This window comes from Hemicordylus capensis, chromosome 1, assembly GCF_027244095.1.
Source record: "Hemicordylus capensis ecotype Gifberg chromosome 1, rHemCap1.1.pri, whole genome shotgun sequence".
NCBI classification, from domain to species: domain Eukaryota; kingdom Metazoa; phylum Chordata; class Lepidosauria; order Squamata; family Cordylidae; genus Hemicordylus; species Hemicordylus capensis.
Genome location: NC_069657.1, coordinates 228,746,678 through 228,767,245, shown reverse-complemented (window position 1 = coordinate 228,767,245; position 20,568 = coordinate 228,746,678). Strand labels below are relative to the sequence as shown.

Sequence of the window (20,568 nt, the reverse complement as noted above, 5' to 3'; positions counted from 1 at the left end):
TGACTGAAACCCACAAGGCCAATTACTCTGGTGCTGCTTATTGAAATCTAAAGGACAATTTCCAACTATAAAGTGCCTCAATTTCCCTTCCTTCAGAATTTCTCATTCTGCTGGGCTGTTGAACCTTCACAGCATGCACAGATATTTGGGAGGTGTGGACTTGGAAGAAGGCGCCTCCTCCCTCTAGTATCTGAGATTAGGTAAGTTCATCATACCATCTCCTTGTAAGGGCACAGGGCTCATTTCAATGCAGTCTAACTCACATGAAACCTGTGGGATTAGGCAGGCATCCATCTTCTTCAGGCCTGCACAACTTGTGAAATGCAGCCCTCCAGCCATTTCTACCAGGTTCCTGGCCACTTCTTCTATTTTTGCCACCCAGAGCAGACAACTGAAACATTTTCATCAGTCCATGGGTGAGCTGGAATATATTGTCAGTGGGCTTTGCTCGGTTTGGTGGATCTCACATAAGTCTGAGCTACCTGCACAATTGGGTCTTTGCCAAATCCTGCTTTCTATTCCCACCACAAAAATTTCCAAAGACGTTCAAAACCACAATTAAACTTTATTTAAAAGTCCTTTTGTATAGATTTCCTAAAAACAAAACCACAATAAAAATAGAATTCCCACCCCTGCAAAAAAAAAAAAAAGAAAAAGAAAAAAAAATTATAAAACACACAACATTAGAGGATTGCCAAAAACATTCTACACAGTTTAAAAACTCTTTAACTCAGTTGTTGGTCCCAGAAGTGCATCTGTACTAAGAAATGTGGCATTTTTTTCTGGTTTGATTGATCACATATGCATAAAAGAGATTTAGTATGACATCTAATCCAGCAAGAGTAAAAACAGAATGAAAAGTTGGACTGCTTGTGTTTCAGAACTGACTATTCCCTTTTATATAAGGCTTTCCTTCTAAAGTTATGCTCAGTTATGGAAATGATAAAGCAAGTACATAACAGTTGCAGTGAAATTTTTCTTGTTATTTTCTAGTCCTTACATTGCCTGAAACAGACATAATGCCGAAATCCAAAGGAAACTGTAATTTGTTAGACAAATAAATCTGTGGTGGGTAAATATTACATAAAGTTGAAAGTATAGAGTATATCCCAGACATGTTTAGCATTCAGTCCACAAACAGTTTAGCACCATATTGATAAAATCATGCAGCAACACATTTCAAGGTTTGCTTGGAACGTAAAGCATGAAAGAGCACAGTGCAAGGTAGTCTATACCCTTAGCTTCTACAAGGGGTATGTTGGCAATGGCTGACTCCTGGTTCTCTTCGAGGTATGTGTTGATGTCTTCCTGTGATTTAAGTTCCTATTGTGGTCACAACACCAGGATTCACATGAGCTGGAAAAGCAACAGCATTTTATTGGCATCACACATAAAACAAAAACAACATATTGCTTTGTGACTCAAAGGAAGATAACTTGAAACCTCTATGGGAATAAGTTTTGGTAAGAGTGGCCATTGATACCTAATGCCAATCCAAGTTATCATATGCTAGTCAGATTTCCAAAAACTGGCCGCCTTGCACATAACGCCAAAGCGCAGGCTGATGAACCTGAGGCTAAATCCTGAAACCTGGGAATTGTCCTGCGGATGATCTTCCAACCTGGGCCAGGCAACCTCTGGTTTCAGGGCAGAGGAGCCTCTCCCTCTCTCTCATCTGCCGAGGCCACATCCTAGCATGCTCCATAGCGCTTGTGTCACCAGATTGCTGGCAAGGCGTCAGTGGGGAGCCAGCCACTGGCCATGGTCTTCAAGGGGGCCTGCCCAGTGCGACCACCTGCCCTTGGAAGGAAAAGGTCATTTAAATGCTTTAAATTTCATTTAAATGCTTTAAATTTCATTTAAAGCATTTTCCCTCGCAGCAATTGCACCGCCACCCCCGCAAGATCCCTGTGGTCAAAACAGTCTTGCACAAGCACGATTACTGGGAAAGGGTGGTGGAGGAGAGAGGAACTATTTTTGTTTTATTCCAGGAAGGGACCATGATGACTTCCTGTGGTGGTGGTGGTGGTGGTGGGGGAGGCAAGTGCTCCGAGAAGTGGCCAGCAAAAAGCGCGGCAGGCATAGAGCTGACATGTTTTTGGGCTGGTCTGATCCGCCCTCTCTATGGTTTTGGCATCAGCCACTGCACAAAACCCAGGTAACAGTTGGCATCAGAATTCGGATGACATGATGATGCCTCCAAACCTGAGGTATGAGCAATGTGAACTCACTACAAACTGAAGGTTCAATTCACAGATTGGGGAGTGAAACCTCAGGTCACTTTTGTGACAAAACTGCAGTTTCACGTATTCAGACGACCACTTGGCTCTGGTTTGGCATTATGTCTGAAAGCAGTCCAGGCTCTTTAAACCAGGCAAAGTTTCCTCATTAATCCTAAAGATATCCAGTGGGGAGGGGCCACCACACAGTAGAAGAGCACTTGCGTTGCATGCAGAAGGCCCTAGGTCCAATTCCTGACATCTCATGGTAGGACTGGGATAGACCTTTGCCTGAAACCCTGAAGACTTCATCCCAGTGTACAGAACACAGGATAGACTGGGTCCAACACAATATAAAGTAGCTTCCTACCAGTGTATTTCTAGTGGTGCACTTCCAAATCAGTTCCTAGTGGACTACAGAGATTTTAGTAAAAAAAAAAAACCAACCACCCCAAAACCAAACAACTATACTACACAAGACTGAAGTCAAGCCATCCTGGCTATAGGCTGTCAAGGGTTCAATAGGTTACAAACTGTGAACAACTATACAAGATCAGTGCCATTAGGCACATGGAACTGGGTGCAGAATAGCAATTATCAGCAAACTGTTTTATTCTCTTCCTTTAGTAAGTTTGACAGACAGCAGGCTGGTTCTCATGACAAGTGTCCTACCCAAGTTCAAGAGCTGTGCATGATCCCATTTTGTGATTGTATGCTTGTAATAAGCAAGGTAGGAGGCTAGGGAAGCAATCGTCTCAGAGGCTCCCACTGGGTAAGAGAGCTCCGTCCTACTCAGCAGCTGTACTCAGCTGCTTAATGAGGTAGGAGGAAAAGCAGACCTTCGGTAGGATGCTTGCCCTACCCTGGATCGTGTGAGCCAACCTAATATCTTAGGGTTAGCTTTGTAGCTTTTCCAAAGGCTATTTCATCAAAGTTCTGTAAAAACTCAAATGCGAGTTTTAGAACAGAGATTGAAAAAAGCTGAGCAAATGTATGCACAGCAAGCACATTTACGAAACTGCTATTCTTCTGCACAATTTTAGTTTCCCGGGTGCAAAATGCAAATGTTGTTTTGATACACCATGCAAACAACCCTAACTAGAAATAATTTTTATAAGATATTTTACACTTGGCAACATGGCGACCATGAGTTCAATCTGCATAGGTCACTATGGCAGCAATATGTAATGGAGAAGTTTCGTTTATTTCTTTGAAAATTGATATCCTGTGCCTTCAGAAAAAGTTCCAGGGTGACAAGAGTTCAAATTAACAATAAAACAACCACATACAATATAATTTTGAGCCAGCATGGTGTAGTAGCTAGAGTGCTGGACTAGGACCGGGGAGACCCGAGTTCAAATCCCCATTCAGCCATGTTACTTGCTGGGTGACTCTGGGCCAGTCACTTCTCTCTCAGCCTAACCTACTTCACAGGGTTGTTGTGAGGAGAAACCTAAGTATGTAGTACACCGCTCTGGGCTCCTTGCAGGAAGAGCGGGATATCAAATGTAAAATAAAATAAAATAAAATAAAATAATAATATTTATTTTAAAACCCGACTAAATAAAACAGTCCTCAATAGCTGCCTAAAGAGAGGAGTGGGGGAGCCATCTCCCTCGGGAGAACAATTTCAGCCCTGTTGTTTAGATGTTCTTCTGGTATTGACAGTTTCATTGCTGATTGTGCACAATGTGGATGGCACATCTTCATTGTGAACCCCTTTGAAATAAAGGCATGTTGCCAAGGAGGCTACCACTTACCTGACAAGCAGACTTTTTCACACTCCTTTTGTGTATTAAATCTGTTTTCATTTCCTCCACAGCCACCATACCAGAATCTAGCACAACTTTTGGTCTCTCGGTCAAAATGCCATTTTAGGACAAAATTCCTGCAGGTTCCTTCTTCTTTTCTCAACTTACAGATATCTGTAACTGCAGATTTAACAGACAAATAAGTCAGTTTACTGGTCAGTGCAAAGATCTGCACATTTCTCATGAATTTCCTCCACTCTGCATGTTCATAGTTCATTAAGATGAGAAAGCATTCCCTCTGATGACAAGCATGCGTAAAGGACAGTGACAAATATATAACGCTTGACAATGATCTCCAACATTTGCAGCATGCAGGATTAAGGGACAACAAAAGATCTTCTTACAAGGTAACCAGAAATCACCCCACTTAGTTATTAAGAAGCCTTGTCTGCCACAAGAACAAGTAACTCAGAACTCTATCCCATACTTTAAGATCTTACTTTAAAAGGCCATTACTCCTAGAATCATCAGTGCCTCATACAGAGGAAGGAAGGAAGGAAGGAAGGAAGGAAGGAATCTAAGCTGCATAGAAGTTTTGCTGATTAGGCAATCCTGATCAGTAAGAAATGTTCACAGATGTTTGAGTGTATGTTAGAAAATGTGTTGGGAATATACAGTATTCTTCTGTGGAACAACAGGTACCCAAACATATGAGTGGTGTTAGATCACCATTAATGATTAAACTGAAATATTACTATACACCAGCACTTAATATGCACCCTACAATATAATTTCCCTGGGTAAGAAGCATACATTTATAGCTCATTTTTCACTTCTAGATAATGTGTGAAGACCATATGGTAGTGGAGCACCTTTGAGCCTTTTTGGGACAGGGAAACATTTTCTTACAACTTTGCTATATAAACAGCTTTGATAACTTTTTTTTTAAAGGCAGTATATTATATAATTAATCATTAATTTTATTAAATAATAAAATAATAATGATATGGTACATTTTATAAATGTGTATGCCAGCCAAGAATGGAAGGAAAATTCAGTGGAACTACTATCATCACAGAATATAAAGATCTATCAGAGTAACATCCACAATGGGTAGAAAATTCATATGCATACAAAATAAATTAAGTATACTATTTTGTATATATGATACACAATGAGGCCAGCACTCTGTGCTTCAATTCAGAAATCTGTGAGTGCATAAGTGCCCACTGATCTCCTGGACACATGGGTACCTCCATTCATTTTAATAGTGGGAACTGATCTACACATGCCAGGGAAGTGTGCAGAAACGGAGGTTGGGGGGGAATAAATAAATAAATAAATAAAAATATAAATATTTTATATATATATATATATATATATATATCTTCTATTAAACAACTGCACTGGCTTGATAAAATGTTTGCATAGTAGCAGAAGGCAACATTTAAACAAGACATGAGCAAAGCTACATAGGTAAATCCATCTTGCCCACCTAGCATAACATCTGATCCACGTCATCTGATCCAGAGCCCCTGGTGGCGCAGTGGTAAAACTGCCGCCCTATAACCAGAAGGTTGCAAGTTCGATCCTGACCAGGGGCTCAAGGTTGACTCAGCCTTCCATCCTTCAGAGGTCGGTAAAATGAGTACCCAGAATGTTGGGGGGTAATATGCTAAATCATTGTAAACCGCTTAGAGAGCTTCCAGCTATAGAGCGGTATATAAATGTAAGTGCTATCGCTATTGCTATCCTTGAGGGAGGTATTGAGGAGAGTGCCATAGAGCTCTGTGCTGTTCAACATTTTCATAAAATGACGTGGAAAGGGGAGTAAAGGGGATGCTTATAACATATGCAGATGACACAAAGCTGGGGTGGGAGGTTGCTAACATTTTAGAGGACAGAATCAAGATTTAATCCACTCTGGGCAGGCTTGAACACTGGGCCAAAACCAACAAGAAGTACTTTTACAGGGACAAATGTAAAGTCCTGCTTTGGGGTAAGAAAAATCAAATGCACAAGTACAGAATGGGGGAGACCCAGCTTGGCAGCAGTACTTGTGAAAGGGACCTGGGTGTCTTAAGGAACAACAAGTTGAACATAAGCTGTAGTCTAAAGCAGCTGCTACAAAGGCTAAAGCAATTATAGGCGGTATAAACTGATGTATAGGGTGTGTCCTGTTCATGAGAAGTAATTGTTCCACTTTATTCTGTGCTGGTCAGACCCACTGGTTTGACGTCCTGACTAATGAAGTGTGCGTGTAAGGAGGCTTTGTGGAGATGTGTCAGGAGCCCATGCACAACTTTCCCAAATACAAGCTTTGATGCATCAGAGGGCTAAGACTTCTGAGTTCTGCTTGTGATCCAGAAGAGCTCTGTAAGATCAGAAATGAGTCACTGATCTTGCAAGCGGTGCTCAGAAATCTTAGCCCTTTGCTGTCACAGCACATGCAAAGGGCTGGTGGAGTTGCACACGGGCTTCTGGCACGTTCCCGCAGAGCCTCCTTGCATGTGCCCTGCCATAATCAGAAAGTGTCTGCCACTGTGTCTAGTTGGGCCCTATATTTTAAGAAGGACATTGATAAACTGCAGTGGGTCCAGAGGAGGGCAGCAGAGATGGTGAGGGGTCTGGAAGCCTATGAGGAAAAAGAACTGGATATGTTTCACCTGGAGAAGAGAAGACTATGATGGCCATCTTCAACTATCTGAAGGTTGAAAGGGTAGCATTGGTCCTGAGCACAGGACTAGAACCAATGAGTTGAAGGAAGCAGATTTAGGCTAGACATTAGAAAGCATGTCCTATACTGTAGTACAGTATATACTAGTCGGATATACTCTAACTGTAAGAGCTGTCTGAGCCACTTAATGGTGCAGCGTGGAAGTAACTTGTCTAGGGAGCAAGAGGTTGCTGGTTTGAATCCCCACTGGTATGTTACCCTGACTATGGGAAACACCTATATCGGGCAGCAGCGATATAGGAAGATGCTGAAAGGCATCCTCATCTCATACTGTGCAGGAGATGGCAATGGTAAACCCCTCTTGTATTCTACCAAAGAAAACCACAGGGCTCTGTGGTCGCTAGGAGTCGACACTGACTCAACGGCACAACTTTAAGAGCTGTTTGACTGTGGAGAGCAGCAGTGGGCTCTCCTTGGCTGGAGTTTTTCAGAGGCTGGACAGCCATCTGTCAGGGATACTAGTGGTTTGCTGCATTTATCAGGGGTTTGGATTAGAAGACTTCCAAAGTCCCTTCCAACTCTGAAATTCTATGATGCTATCATTTGTTAACTTCTGTCCATTCTGAGAGATAATCCATGAATATATGCATTGTCTTTTCTCACAGCCAGTGACTCCCCAGGCTCCCACAAAAAGGTCTTTCCAATTTCTACTTCCTTCTTTGTAGCTATGCCAAAACTATAAAACTCCATGCATAGGAAGTTTTCCCCCCATCTCTGATCGCTTTCTGTGGTACAGCTTTTAATCAAGCTTTTAGTCAAGCTTTTAGTCTGTTGAGATGATGATTTGATAGCACATTGGCTCCCTGAATTTGTACTGGATTTCTGACATTTCTTTGCTCCTAGTTTTTAAATTTGTTTTAGTTATATAATATTGTTGAGAACCACTTTAAGTATTTTTAAATGGAAAGGCAGCATGCATGTTTTTAAAACAAGTACTACCTGAGTTTCTTTAAGTCAGAAACACCAGGGACTGAAACACTGAGCTAATTTGTTCAGATTGCATTTTTTTGCCCAGTTCTGTTTTGTTACTGTCTGTTTCTTTTCAGTACATATACTTCCCTTTATCCATTTTCCTTTTCTCATACCTGCTCCTGCTATCTTTTTTGCTCTGATTCCCAATTTTCTTTGGGGTAATTTTCTCATGGGTATCTTCTTCTTGAGCACTTTCTGTCCTGTAAATGTTGAGATCAGTTATTTTACTACGGGTTGTGTAGCTTAGTACTGGGACTACTCAACCAGGAGACTGGGTAGTGACTAGGTAATTTAAGGCAGCAGTTTATTTTTTTTGTTCTGTATCCTTGGGGGGGGGGAATTATGTAAATTGTCTCTCATTTTTCCTTAGCCACAATAAAATTAACAAATAAAAATCTCTGCTGAAAGATGATTAGTTATTCCCAGTCTAGGGATGTGCACAAATTAATTTTTTTTCAATTTGCACCCAAAACAAATCACCACAATTTGCTTTGTACCCAAATCTACCCCCTCCAAATCACCCCAGTTTCAATTTGTATTTGCTTTGATTTGATTCAGATTTGGACTGATTCAGACCACTTAGCAATGTCCTAGGTGCACCAAATTTGATTGGTAGATAGGTCCCCATGGGTGCCACCTGCCACCCAAATTTCTCGGCAGTGGGACACTTGGTTGATTTTTAATGATTTTTTTTAGGTTTTACTGATTTTGAACATTTCCACCATAGGAAACAACTGGGATTTGAAGTTGCCATATCCTAACCCTAAAACAGATCCTCGGCTGTCATTTTTTTTAAAAAAGCTATGTTCTAGCCCTTGTAGAAGTAAAGTTATAGAGCAAAATGTGCAGTCATTATTTTTCAAGTGTTTGGATTCTTTGGTGTATAATAACTTTTCCTCATAATGAATCCCTATGATGATTCATTGCACACCTTCATTTCTTCTATTCATTTTGACTGTCACTGAACAGTGCCAACTATCAACTGCCATGTGCCAACTACACACACACACACACACACACACACACACACACACACACACACACCTGCAAGGCAGTGGGGTACTTATTTTAATTTTTAGGAATATTGAAATGTTTAGATTCTTTGGTGTCTAAAAACTTTTCCTCATAATGAACCCCTATGAGGATTCATTATACACATTTGTTTCTTCTGTTCATTTTGATTATCATTGGACAGTGCCAACTGTCAACTGCCATGTGTCAAATACCCCCCCTACCACCCCCACCCCCACACACTGGGGTGCTCAGTTTATTTTTTAGGTATTTTTGAAGTGTTTAGATTCTGTTGAGTCTTCAATTACACACCTTCAATTCTTCTGTTCATTTTGACCCCACTGCTTTGCTGGTGGGGGTGGGGAATTAGTGGCATCCCATGTTCCAACTACCCCGCAACCCACAAGCTCCTGGGTACTCAGTTAATATTTTAGGAATTTTTGAGGTGTTTAGACTCTTTGGTGTGTAATGAATCCTCATAGGGATTCATTATGGGGAAAGGTTATTAGACACCAAAGAGCCTGAACACTTGAAAAAAATCCTAGAACATAAACTGAGTAGTACCCCACTGCCTTGTGGGTGGGAGAGGGGTGTAGTTGGCACATGGCAGTTGATAGTTGGCACTGTCGAAAAGACAGTCAAAATGAATAGAAGAAATGAAGGTGTGTAATGAATCCTCATAGGGATTCATTGAGGGAACGTTATTATACACCAAAGAATCCAAACATTTGAAAAATAGTGACCACACAAGGGCTAGAGCTTAGCTTTTTTTTTTTTTAAATGAAAGCTGGGAATTTGGGGGAATTAATAGGAGGGATCTGAATATCAAATCGATTTGAAGCAAATCAGGCACGATTCGATTTGTACCCGAATCTAGCCAATGGACCACAGTGATGATTTGTTTTGTCTCCAAATCACCCGAATCAGCTAGATTTGGGTACAAATCGGTTTGTACCCCAATCAATTTGCACATCCCTATCCCAGTTCCTAGTGAAACTAACTGTTGTCCTTCCTCAGTAAAAGTCTATAAGTAATGATTCACTGTGATTGTTCTGCTGCTGGATAAATTCGGTATCCTTGGTCCCATCATTATCCAACACCTGCTTATGGTTTAGATAGGAGATACTTGAGTTTATTTTAGGCAGCTGAGTTTGATGGGTGGAAGAGTGGAAGGAATGAAAGTTTCCAGTTCTTTAATTAATCCCATACACTATCATCACCCTCCTAATTCTTAGATAGAGAGGCTGACCTAACCACATCCCTTAGTCTACTTGTTATAATGGCATAATGGTGAATAGGATAGCAAGGAGATCGATATAGCAAGTTCTTCTAGCAATGCCATATCACCCAAACATCACTGAGACCATGGCCACAGGTAGCACATGGAGAAGATGGACATTGTGCATAAGCACAGTGCTTTATTTTTTTCTCCCAGAATAAATAGCTGCCATTCACTGCTGGATAGACGAAAGGGCACACCTGTGGGATAAACCAACTCTCTTTCCCTGGAGAACTGAGTCATTAAGAACAAAGTCTGCTTTTATTGGCATAAAATCAGTTTAGACTCTTGTTTCTTGGTCACACTAGAGTGTGATGGAGTGTTGAGAAAGAGCAATGAAATGTTAGGAAATTGCTTTTATATACATACTGTGGAACAAGGACTATAATGCAGAATCAGCAACTCCTGTTAATGTGGACAAAGGATCCTGGGGTTTTGTTGGCTAGCACAGTCCTTCACCCTCTTGAGGAACTTACTATCAGTTCATTGTGTGCTAAAATGAGTACTTAACTCCAATTATCTTCATATAACCAAGGGAACAACCATGCTATTGTTGACATGCAAATTTAACCAAGGATGGAATATAGGGAAGGTACTAGGGGTTCTTTTTCTTGCACGCAATTTACATCAGCCCCAGATTAACAAATCTGAGACTAATCTCAAAGGACTGCTATCTTGGTATGCAATCATTCAAAAAGAAAGAAAGAAAGAAAGAAAAAGGCATGATAGAATTGGAAAATTTTAATAGATCTGTTTTTCTTCCAATAAACTCAATGTCCTTATAATAAGAAAAGGAATGGTCTTTTGGTTCATTGTTCTAATTCAGGTTTGGAGCATATCAGGCTCATACAATTCTTGTGAAGAATAGTGTTACTCATATTTCCAATCATTGAACTGAATTTTCTTGAATGCATTTTTGCCAGGGAAAAATAGGATTCCTTTCACTGTCCTCACAAAGTACTCTTTGTGGGTTCCACCCTTCTGGACATTATATTAGGACAAGTTTGATGTAACCCTATCACTGCATGCCGAGTTTCACCTATAATGTTAAAATTAAGGATGCTCCCAGAGCCACAATGCTTTGTCCAAAGAGCCAATTTTTCACAGGGCTTGGAATTGGAAGCCAGAAACTAATGTTGCAGCTGGTTCCCATAATGCCTCCCATAAGATGACCTAAACTGCTGAAATCTAGATCCCAACAATATGTATGAGATTCATTTCTCTGACTTACATTCGGCGCAGCGAGCCACCCATCAGAGAGGGAGCAGGGAGGCCTGCTCATGGTTTCCATGCCAGCCAATACCCTGTCCATGCTGCTAGCAGGTGGGGACTGCTCCGTGCCTAATAAGCTCTATATCAGCACCATTGTGACCTACTCCAGCATAGTAGGCACAGAGCAGCCTCCATAGCAGCATAGGTGGGCTGTTGGTTGGCATGGAAGTAGTGAATGTGCCTCCCTCATTGACAGATGGCTCACTGCACAGCATGTAAGCTACTGTTCAGAATATATGTTACGGAGGATATGACTGCAACCCATGGTATAAATAGAAAAGAAGTATCTGTTAAAAGTGTTTCAAACCCTAGAAGCAAATCCAAATCAGATGCGGCAACACCTTTTTAGAGGCCACAAGAAAGGGTAGATGGATTCAGTCAGCTTCAATTGGATTTGCAACACTTTCCAATGCTCCCTCAGTTCTCTCTACCTGGGGAGAATTACCTTCACTACCACCTCTTGCTGTTGCTTCTGGCTTATAGTAAACTATCCAGTTCTTGCTTCTTCTTCTTTTTAAAACAGGATCCAGGGTATTTGTATTTAATATATATTTTATCCCACCTTTCAATAAAATTATTTCCAAGGCAGCTTACAAAATGAAAACAATAAATATGTCTTTTACACTTAAACATTGTGTCCCTCTGAATCAAGGAAAAATCTGAAATGTTAGAGTTTGGTTTCTCATTGTATAACAGATAAAAAGCAAACCACTATGAGGACTGACTAAAGAAAAGCATTTTCCTATGCAAGAAGTAGTTCTCAACTTTCCATCTCACTTTAGTGGGATTAAGGAACAAATCCCAGAAAAAGCTAAAAAGCCAGGCAAATTAAGCAGCTTAGAAATAAACTCAAAGAAAAATCCAAATGAAGAATGCAAAATTAAGATCCCAAAATACATTTTGGAGTTTGCAATCAGCTAGATACCAGAAAAGTGCCCATAAAACCCATCACTACATTTTATAGTAAAAACACCAGGATTTCTATTATATTGTTATAATAATTCAGGGTAGTTCTGCCTGTGACCTTCGTACCTTGCAAAAGAGGTGGAGGATATTTTATTACTTTCCTTGCCTTTTTGTCTGCCTACTCCAGAACCTGACTACCAGCCCATCTTGGGCCACATCATCTTCCTTTGGCCATTTGCAAGGTTTATTCTAAGCCTTGTTTCCTACTGCACCCAGGAGCCGAATTTTCTAACAGCAAGGAAGGAAGATGGAAGGGAAAATGAGAATGAACAGTAAAAGAGCCAAACAGGGAGAGATGGAAAATAACAACACAGCAACAGAAGGGGAAAATGAGAAAGACAGAGAGGAAGTAAGAAAAATTGAGGTGCCTTGCAAAGAATGGGAGAGAGTAAGGAAAAGCTCAAATATATTCTTGTAGAAGTCTCTATTTTCTGTTCTTTTTCTCCTTTATGTCATTTTAAGTAACATGTATTAAACACCATAGGCCCAGTGGCACAAAAGCTTAGTTTCCACTGTACTTTTTTTGCACTGCACAAAATGTGTCCATCTTCACATTAAAATACACCTTGGCTCTTTGGGTTTTTGTCTACCTGCTCTAGAGGTAGAGAACCTGACCACCAGCCTGCCTAGGTTGTTGCCTCTGACCCGTCTTGGTCCCTGACAAACTTCTTGTGCTTTACTCATTATGAGTGGACTGTTTTAGGTAGAGATGTGCATGGAACTGCCGCGGGGAAGGTTGAAGGTGGGGGGGGTGACTTTAAGGGTGGGGGGAGGGTGCACTTACCCCCCCCACCGCATTTCCCCTGCCAGCACTCCATTGCAAACCAGTCTGGCGGGGCGGCAGCATACCTTCCTGCCACCCCGTCCCCTCTATACTTCCAGTCCGACGAGGGCACTGGGCAGCAGGGAAGTATGCTGCTGTCCCACTGGACCGGTTTACAATGGATCGCTGGTGAGGAAACGTGGTGGGAGAGGTACGTGCACCATGCACATATGTGCACCCTAACCCTTAAAGTCATCCCTGCCACCTTTGAACTGGCGGAACCGTAGGTAGTTCAGACCGGTTTGGGGGCCCATAAAGGGCCTCCAAACCGGTTCTGTGCACATCCCTAGTTCTAGGTTTTCTTTTGTCTGATGCAGACCTGCAGTCTAATTGGAAACTGATGCATATGTTATTCCCCCACCCCAGAAAGGTTTCTAGTAGTGCTCCAAGAACAGATATTCCTTACAGTGGGAGAGGAGATTTCTTCTATCAAAAGAGGCCACTGCAAAACAATGACATTGTGAAAACAATGGTTATAAATCAGGACTGCTTGTACAAAAGCAAGAGCACATAAGAATGTGATGATGTTAGTTACACTGAAGACAAGATGGAGAGGGGGACATTTCAGTACTGCAAGTTCTTGTTCTTCAGCATAAGAGGGCAGACTCAGCATCCAGGAGAGCACCTCCTCCTGGTCAGAAAACAGGGCCAGCTTCTGACTCCATCTGGGGGAGGAGCTCTCCAGCTTCTCAAAACTGAACTGGATAAGAAGCAGCCCCTTTGGCCCAGAACATGCACATTAAAAACCATCATTAACAACTGCAGTGAACCAACAGCAAACCACAAACTTGGTCACAGATGCATGTAGAAGGAGAGACATAAAATGTCATCTCTGTGAAGCCCTGAAGCCCTTTCTTCCTGAAAGGTGCCCAAGAGTGAGAACCAGGCCAAAAAAACCCTCTGTCTGGTAGATAAACTCCTCTCTAGGTGTGTTGAAGAAAAATAATTTACAGAAAGAAAATTTCTCATTCTCCCCTTACATGTCCAGAGGGCATGAAATAACAGTACTATCCTTTTGGCAGGTGCATCTTAAAGTGCATGTTGCAGAACTTTGCACACCAGTGCAGCATCTGATGCAGCCTAGTATTCACCTGCCAGGTGAATGTGTCCACTACTGACATCCATTCTGCAGCTCTACCGTTCTCTACCAAGAAAGGCCTACCCCAGAATGCGGCCAAGGCTGTTGCCCCTCTTAAGGATATTCCCTTAAAGGGAATCTGCTCCACACTTGTGCAGTGTCCTGATACATCCCCCAAGACACTAAGAATAGCCTTAGGGACCTTTTTAGCCAAAGAACCTTGTTTATGAGTCAAAGAGCACTTCAGTCTTTTTGAGATCATGCATCCTTTCCAAATAAAATTTTAGCACCCTCTTAGGGGCTAATTTTTATCAGTCATTTCTCCTCTGATTCTAATTAATTGAAGTTAGGGCAAAAGTAGAGCGGCACTAATTCTTTTATCTTAGAGATAAAAGACACAGGGTCTGGTTTCAGGACTATCTTGTTTTTCTGAAACAAACAGTATCTCGTTGGCATGTAGCTCCCAGTTCTGAAAGCCTCAGGTTGAGGTCATGGCTATCAGCAGCAGTGTTCCCACTAAGGCATGTGCGTGTGCTTACACGTTTTTTTGATGTTGAAATTTTCAGTTAATTTTCGATCCCGCTCCGATTGAATCAAGGAGGCCCCATTCTGAATGCACATGTGTACATGTGCACATCCTGCCTTGATACTGCTGCCCAGAACAAAACTCATTCCGCACACAAATGAGGGGGGGGGGGAAATAGAGAGAACACTGATCAGGAATAGTGCTAAATGCATGTTCCCCTTTGTCATAGGGTTCAAACAGGGAACTCAACAAGACAGGGAGGCTTAATTTAGGGGAAGTGAAGTATACGCAGCCTTCAATGGTTCACATATGGGAGATGACTTCTTGCTTCCATAATCCAGAATCCTCTTTAATGCAGACCTGTGTCTTCAAGGTGCTAGTACTCAGGCCCTTCTATAAATCCTCCTGGGGAGAAAACCTCAAGGACATCTTTAGCCTCATCTTTGTTTAGAAGCAACTTCTGTTCAGACAACAAGGTATTATATACTCTATTGAGTATACAGAGTTCCTACATGAAGACAGCATCATATCCAGAACTCATTCAGAATAATGCAGAATCTCAGCATCTTCTGTTCAGTCTCCAGGCTGTTAACTGTAGCCTGTCCAGTTGCAGGTGGAACACTCTATCATAACACATGAAGCCTGTCCTTGGAGTGAAGTCAAATGACTTTGGACATCTGTAGAAGGCTTGGGGAACCATGGCCTTCCTGACCCAAACTGGACCACCAGGATGACCACTGCCCACATCATTCCCTGAGGTGATCTACTCCACCTGGAGGTTTTCCCGGATTGGGAGTAGAATAATTTTCAATCAGAAGATTTAACACTGCAAAGAAGTTCTTGAACTCATGTGAATTTTTCTTTTTTCATTTCAGAGAAGGGCTTTCTCTGTTGCTGCCCCTTCACTTTGGAATTATCTCCCCCACCCCACCAGATTTGGTCTGCCTCCTCCCTTTCAGCCTTCAAAACCTTATTGAAGGCATTTCTTTTTCACCAGGCGCTTGCCCCCCGCCCACCCTTTTGGTTTATCTATCCTCCGCAGTTAAATCTCAGTTGCTGTTCTTGTTTGTACACCACCCTGAATCTGTGGATTGGGCGGTATATTAAACACCTAGTGAGTTTTTGTTACACTCTGCACTCCCAGCCACAGAGGGTGGGAGAAGCTCCCCACAGAGCTGTTCCTGCTTAAGATGACTTCCTGTCAACTATTACAAAAATAAAATAAGGGGGAAGGTCCCTGTCCAGGGCTTTCTGTCTGTACAAAACAGAAAAAAAATAGAAGATTAAAGCAAAACAAAACAAAATGAAAGGTCAGGGAAAAATGAGCTTGTAAGAGCTCTTGCAGAGCCTGTTTCCTGCCCCAAAGACAAGGCTGGACTAGGGAGATCTCCCATTGAAGTCAGATGTTGATCCTGTCTTTTAGCCAGGAGGAGGTGCTATCCTGGATGTTGAGACTGCTTTCTGGACATGGGAGAGAAAATAGTGCAACTCTATTTGGTAATGTATTTATATGAATATTGCTTTTCTAGGTCTGACAGGATGCATGCAAATAGAGATGGAAGCACGAGACATCGACAGCAAGGCAACAAAGCAGCAGGATGGTACATTTCATGGTTAGATCTGATCAGTGGCAAAGCTTCAATGGAAACACCTAGCACAGGGACAAAGGACCAAATGCATAATCCTCTCCATTTCTGCTTTTACCTGAGAAGTGACTTTTCTCAAGGACAGGCAGCTGCATGACCTGCTCCTCTGCTGTAGAGAAAAAGTGTGTGGAGTTTGTTTTAAAACTATTTTCTCCTTGTGCTCTCAAACTTTGTTTGACAATATTTGAAAGTCAAAATGGGTTAACCCTATGTGGGTACTTACATGGCTTCAAGCATCTGCTAATGCAGTCAGCTTCTGTCTCAAATCTATTGGCGTTACCGCCACACCCACCATACCAAACCTTGGTGCAGATCTTGTTTTTGTAGTCAAAGAACCACTTAACCTGATACTCCTTGCACTGCGTGCCCATGTCAAGGTCCAGCAAGCAAGGATCTGTCAAATTTGAATTTCAAAATGTGCAAATGTTACATGATTCTGAAAAGGTTAAAAGCTGGAAAAAAAGGCATTGAAAGCAAAAAAAAGAAAAAGAAAAAAAGCAGTTTTTAACAGCACAAATGAAATGGAGCTTGATTTGAATGACTATCAGTTTTCTGATATTTTACCGAAACAACCAGGAAATAAAAATCTTCCTTTCACTCCTAATAAAGTTTTAAACATGCCAAGCAGCCACTTGCATGCATCCTAATACTTTATTCTGTTTTAATATTTGCACAGATTTGCTGCAAAAGTGCTAGGCCTGTACATGCCTCTGCAAGTCATTAGCCAAATCCAATGCAGTGTAGCAGTCAGAGGCATAAAAGAGCATAGTGGGGAGAATGCAAGAATAGTAGGCTTGTCAAATTGTACAACCCAAGTGAAAAATTATGGGTGGTTTCCTACATTACAAAAACATCATTATTTTGCCATTCATGAGTGCCCCATCCCCGTGCAGATGATAGCCATCATGTAAGTGTCATTTCCCCCAACCTGATGAGGGTGTGTGTATAACCCTAAGAACATCATAAAGGGAGTATATGGACAGGGCAAGTGAGGGTGGATTTGTACACCTGGAGCTTTCCCAGATGGGCAGCTTCACTGAGGAAGGAAGTGCCTAAAGTTAAGCCACTTTGAGCACTGCTCCAAAGTTGATGGAGCAGTGTTCAATTCTGGCTTGTTTAACTTTTTCAGGACGGATATAATGCACAGTAACTGGGAACTGTCAGGAGTAAAGCTGAATAATGCCATAGGCTGTATGAATGGCACCTTCTGTCGCCCTGACATCGCTGTCAATGGTTCCCTCATATGAACTCCGCCCCCCTGCCTCCAGCCTAACTGCAGTGAAACTGTGTTCAGTCAGCATTTGGGAAAGCTCCTGGAGGGGACTTCAGTGGATAAGAGCTGTTTCTTTCTGCATGACCGTGGTGGCTTGCTGCGACTGGGAAGTCCCTGGGGCCTGGCAACCTCACTGGCCCCTCCACGGTGTAACAGCTTGGAAGAGGAATGGCTGCCAGGCGCTTCTTGGCACACCCTTGGGCAGGCAGTGAAAAGCAAACAGTGGTCCTAGCTGGTTATTTGGAGGCTTTGAGCCAGGGTGGGATTGCGTGAACATGGGAGATGGTATGAAACCCACCCACACTGAGAAGAGGGATTAAGTTTTAGATGTTCTGATTTTGGCAAAAGACCGTAATAAAGACTGACTGACTGACTAAGCGGACCACTTAGTAAAGTGGTCCAGCTGTTTCACGAAATCAGCCATAGTTCTGAACCACTTAACTCACTGCATCTGTTTATTTTGAAAGATTACTCCATCTTCCTGCCCTTCTTCTACTTCTACTGCCCTTCTTCTACTTCTGCCCTGTGTCCAATTCTAAGCTCCACCTTAGGGCTGGAAGCAAGGTTGAGCACATGCCTGAGGGTTCACAACCGCCTAAGGCCTCCTTACCAACTACCCCTGTAGATGGAGGACATCCACTATTGCCCACTGCTGCATGGTATGTCTTCCCTGGCAAGTTTGCCAGGTGATGGAGGGCACTGGTGGCAGCAGGCATCCTCCTCCTTCAGCATGCCAGGCCATTTTAATTTACAGATGTGCCTGCCCCTTCTCCCCTTGTGACATGGAGTGGAGCGTCAGGAAAATCAAAATGGCCCTGCACATTGAAGGAGGAGGCCATTCATTGCTGCCACTGCCCACCATTCACTGGCAAGCTTGGCAGGGGCAGGACGGAATGGGGAGGCTTACCTAGCAGATATGGCCAACACCAGTGGATCTCTTCCTCCTCCAGTGCAGCTGCCAGAACAGTTGGGCTGAAGAACTGCACCTTCTGCCCACTTTTGGATTCCTGGGTCCTGGCACCATGGGGGGCAATGGGGGGGACATCAGGCACATCCAGCATGCCTGCTGGCCCCCCACTCTCCCCATTGGTGCTCAGTGCTCAAAAAGCACTGAGGGCCATTGAGGAGAAGGGCATGCCGTGGTGTGGGGCGGGCCCTGTGCACCACTGAGGGGCCCAACAAAGGGCTTTGCCCAAGGGCTCCCTATTACCTTGCACTGGCCTTGTTTCTTCTGTCTTTTTGTCTGTTACTCTGTAAAGCATCATGTTGTCAGTTTGTGCTCCACGCCTTTATGTGTGTTTGTACACATTTGCTGATGCTTATGCACATTTACTAGTCAACACACATAAACATATAATCTTTAGACAGCTATGTTGCTTTCTTTCCTAAGCTCAGGCAATACTATTTCCACTTGTGATTTCCCTTTCCATCAAGCTCAGCAATTAGCATTCAGTTTGTATTAAAGAATTATACCCAGATCCTATAGGCACACTGAAGTTCATCCATGTTGTGCCACATAATTATTGATGACCAACTATCAAGAGACCAAAGAGAAATATCACTGTGTGTGTCAAAAAGATTCCTTGGCTCTACAGTGAAACAAACCCACATCCCTGTTAGTGGGCATGAAAATTCAGACTGCAGTATGCATATCCAAAGTTATGAGAATCAGCCCTGGCCTCAGAGCATTATCACGTGACAATAAAGGCATCCATTTTACATACTATTGGTACCTGTGGATGAATGTTATTAATGTAGGAAAAAAATAACAGCTCCATTATTAAATCATATCTACTTTCTAGCCAATGCAGACTTACATTTCTGCACTAATAATTCAGGAAATGCAACACTCCCTGCCCCCACCCCCACACACCAAAAAAAACCCACCTTACATGTGAAAGCACCCTTAAAAGACTGAAATATTTTAATGTACTGAATAATTCCTGAAGTTCTACTGTATAACCTTCATATATTTCCAGTATGTCCTGTATGTCCTGTGAAGAACTACTACAGCCCACACATATTTTGAAATTTCCTTATACATCCTGTGGCTCTCTTATAAAGAAATAGCAAGCAAGGAGTTAAACATCTAGACATAAACATCTAGACAAGAACAAGTGCCTTCCCAGAATCAGTTGAGTGCTATGCTAGCTGTGTCATGAAAGTAGGTGAGAAAGAAGTAGTAAGAACACATACAAATAAAATAAGAATGACAGATGACGAATATAGATGAGAAAACAACGATACTTTGAACACGCAAAACAAACCCATAAGTAACTCTGTTATATATAAAGCATGACATAAAGAACTGAGGGAAAATATTTTCACTGGAATGAACACTTTAAGACAACTCATTTGGGCCCAGTTCTCTCAATAACTCTGGAAATTTAAATATTTTCAGAGTTGGCTTTATGAGCTTATCTCTGATGAAATGTTTGTTCAAATAACTTGATATAGGGAATGGGAAGTAGATTAAAGCAATACTGCTGAGCATCCCTGTTTAAATGTTTAAGGAGAGTTATATGCTGTATACCAAAATTTTCACACGTGACAAATGAATGAGAAGAAAAATGAGTGGACATTTTTCAGAGGCTGCTGCAAGTTATATTTTTCATAATGGCCTTCAGAAAGTTAGAAATATCATGCAAATATATATTTAAAGTGATATAGATCACTTTTTATGATATGGCCTTGAAATTTGAAACAATGATGTGCTACATGTCATATTTATCATAAAGTTGGCCAACATATGGCAGACATTTCACACAGCGAGGTTGTCAAGAAAATAACTGCAACCATCACATTTTGAAAAAAAGATAAATGGGTTTGTCATCAATCATTTCTGTCCTGCTTTTCAGAGGCAGCCCTTCAACGAGGCCCAGAGACAAGGTCACCTCTGGTGGCAGATCCCTGAGGTGCTGGAAGGACCTCAACTGCCTCCCTCTGCCAGCTGCTGCCATTGGAGCAGCTCTTACCTAAGCAAATACCCTCTTGGTCTCTCTCTCCCTTCTTTGC

The 20,568-nt window shown here is 42.1% G+C and overlaps 1 protein-coding gene across 12 annotated transcripts in view; it reads right to left on the bottom strand.

Moving 5' to 3' along the window:
- Nucleotides 1-545: 545 nt before the first annotated feature.
- Nucleotides 546-20,568, bottom strand: part of COL6A3 (collagen type VI alpha 3 chain) — a 164,254-nt gene continuing 144,231 nt past the window's right edge. For 7 of the 12 annotated variants that reach the window (XM_053283097.1, XM_053283107.1, XM_053283096.1 and 4 more), the window contains 5 exons: nt 16,504-16,674; nt 16,339-16,389; nt 7,793-7,879; nt 3,980-4,150; nt 546-1,356 (listed from right to left, as the gene is read on the bottom strand). In XM_053283097.1, coding sequence (XP_053139072.1) covers nt 1,316-1,356; nt 3,980-4,150; nt 7,793-7,879; nt 16,339-16,389; nt 16,504-16,674 — 521 coding nt within the window. In that variant the 3' untranslated portion in view covers nt 546-1,315. The remainder of the gene's footprint in view (nt 1,357-3,979; nt 4,151-7,792; nt 7,880-16,338; nt 16,390-16,503; nt 16,675-20,568) is intronic. The other 5 variants (XM_053283101.1, XM_053283100.1, XM_053283103.1 and 2 more) reach the window with 5 other exon arrangements.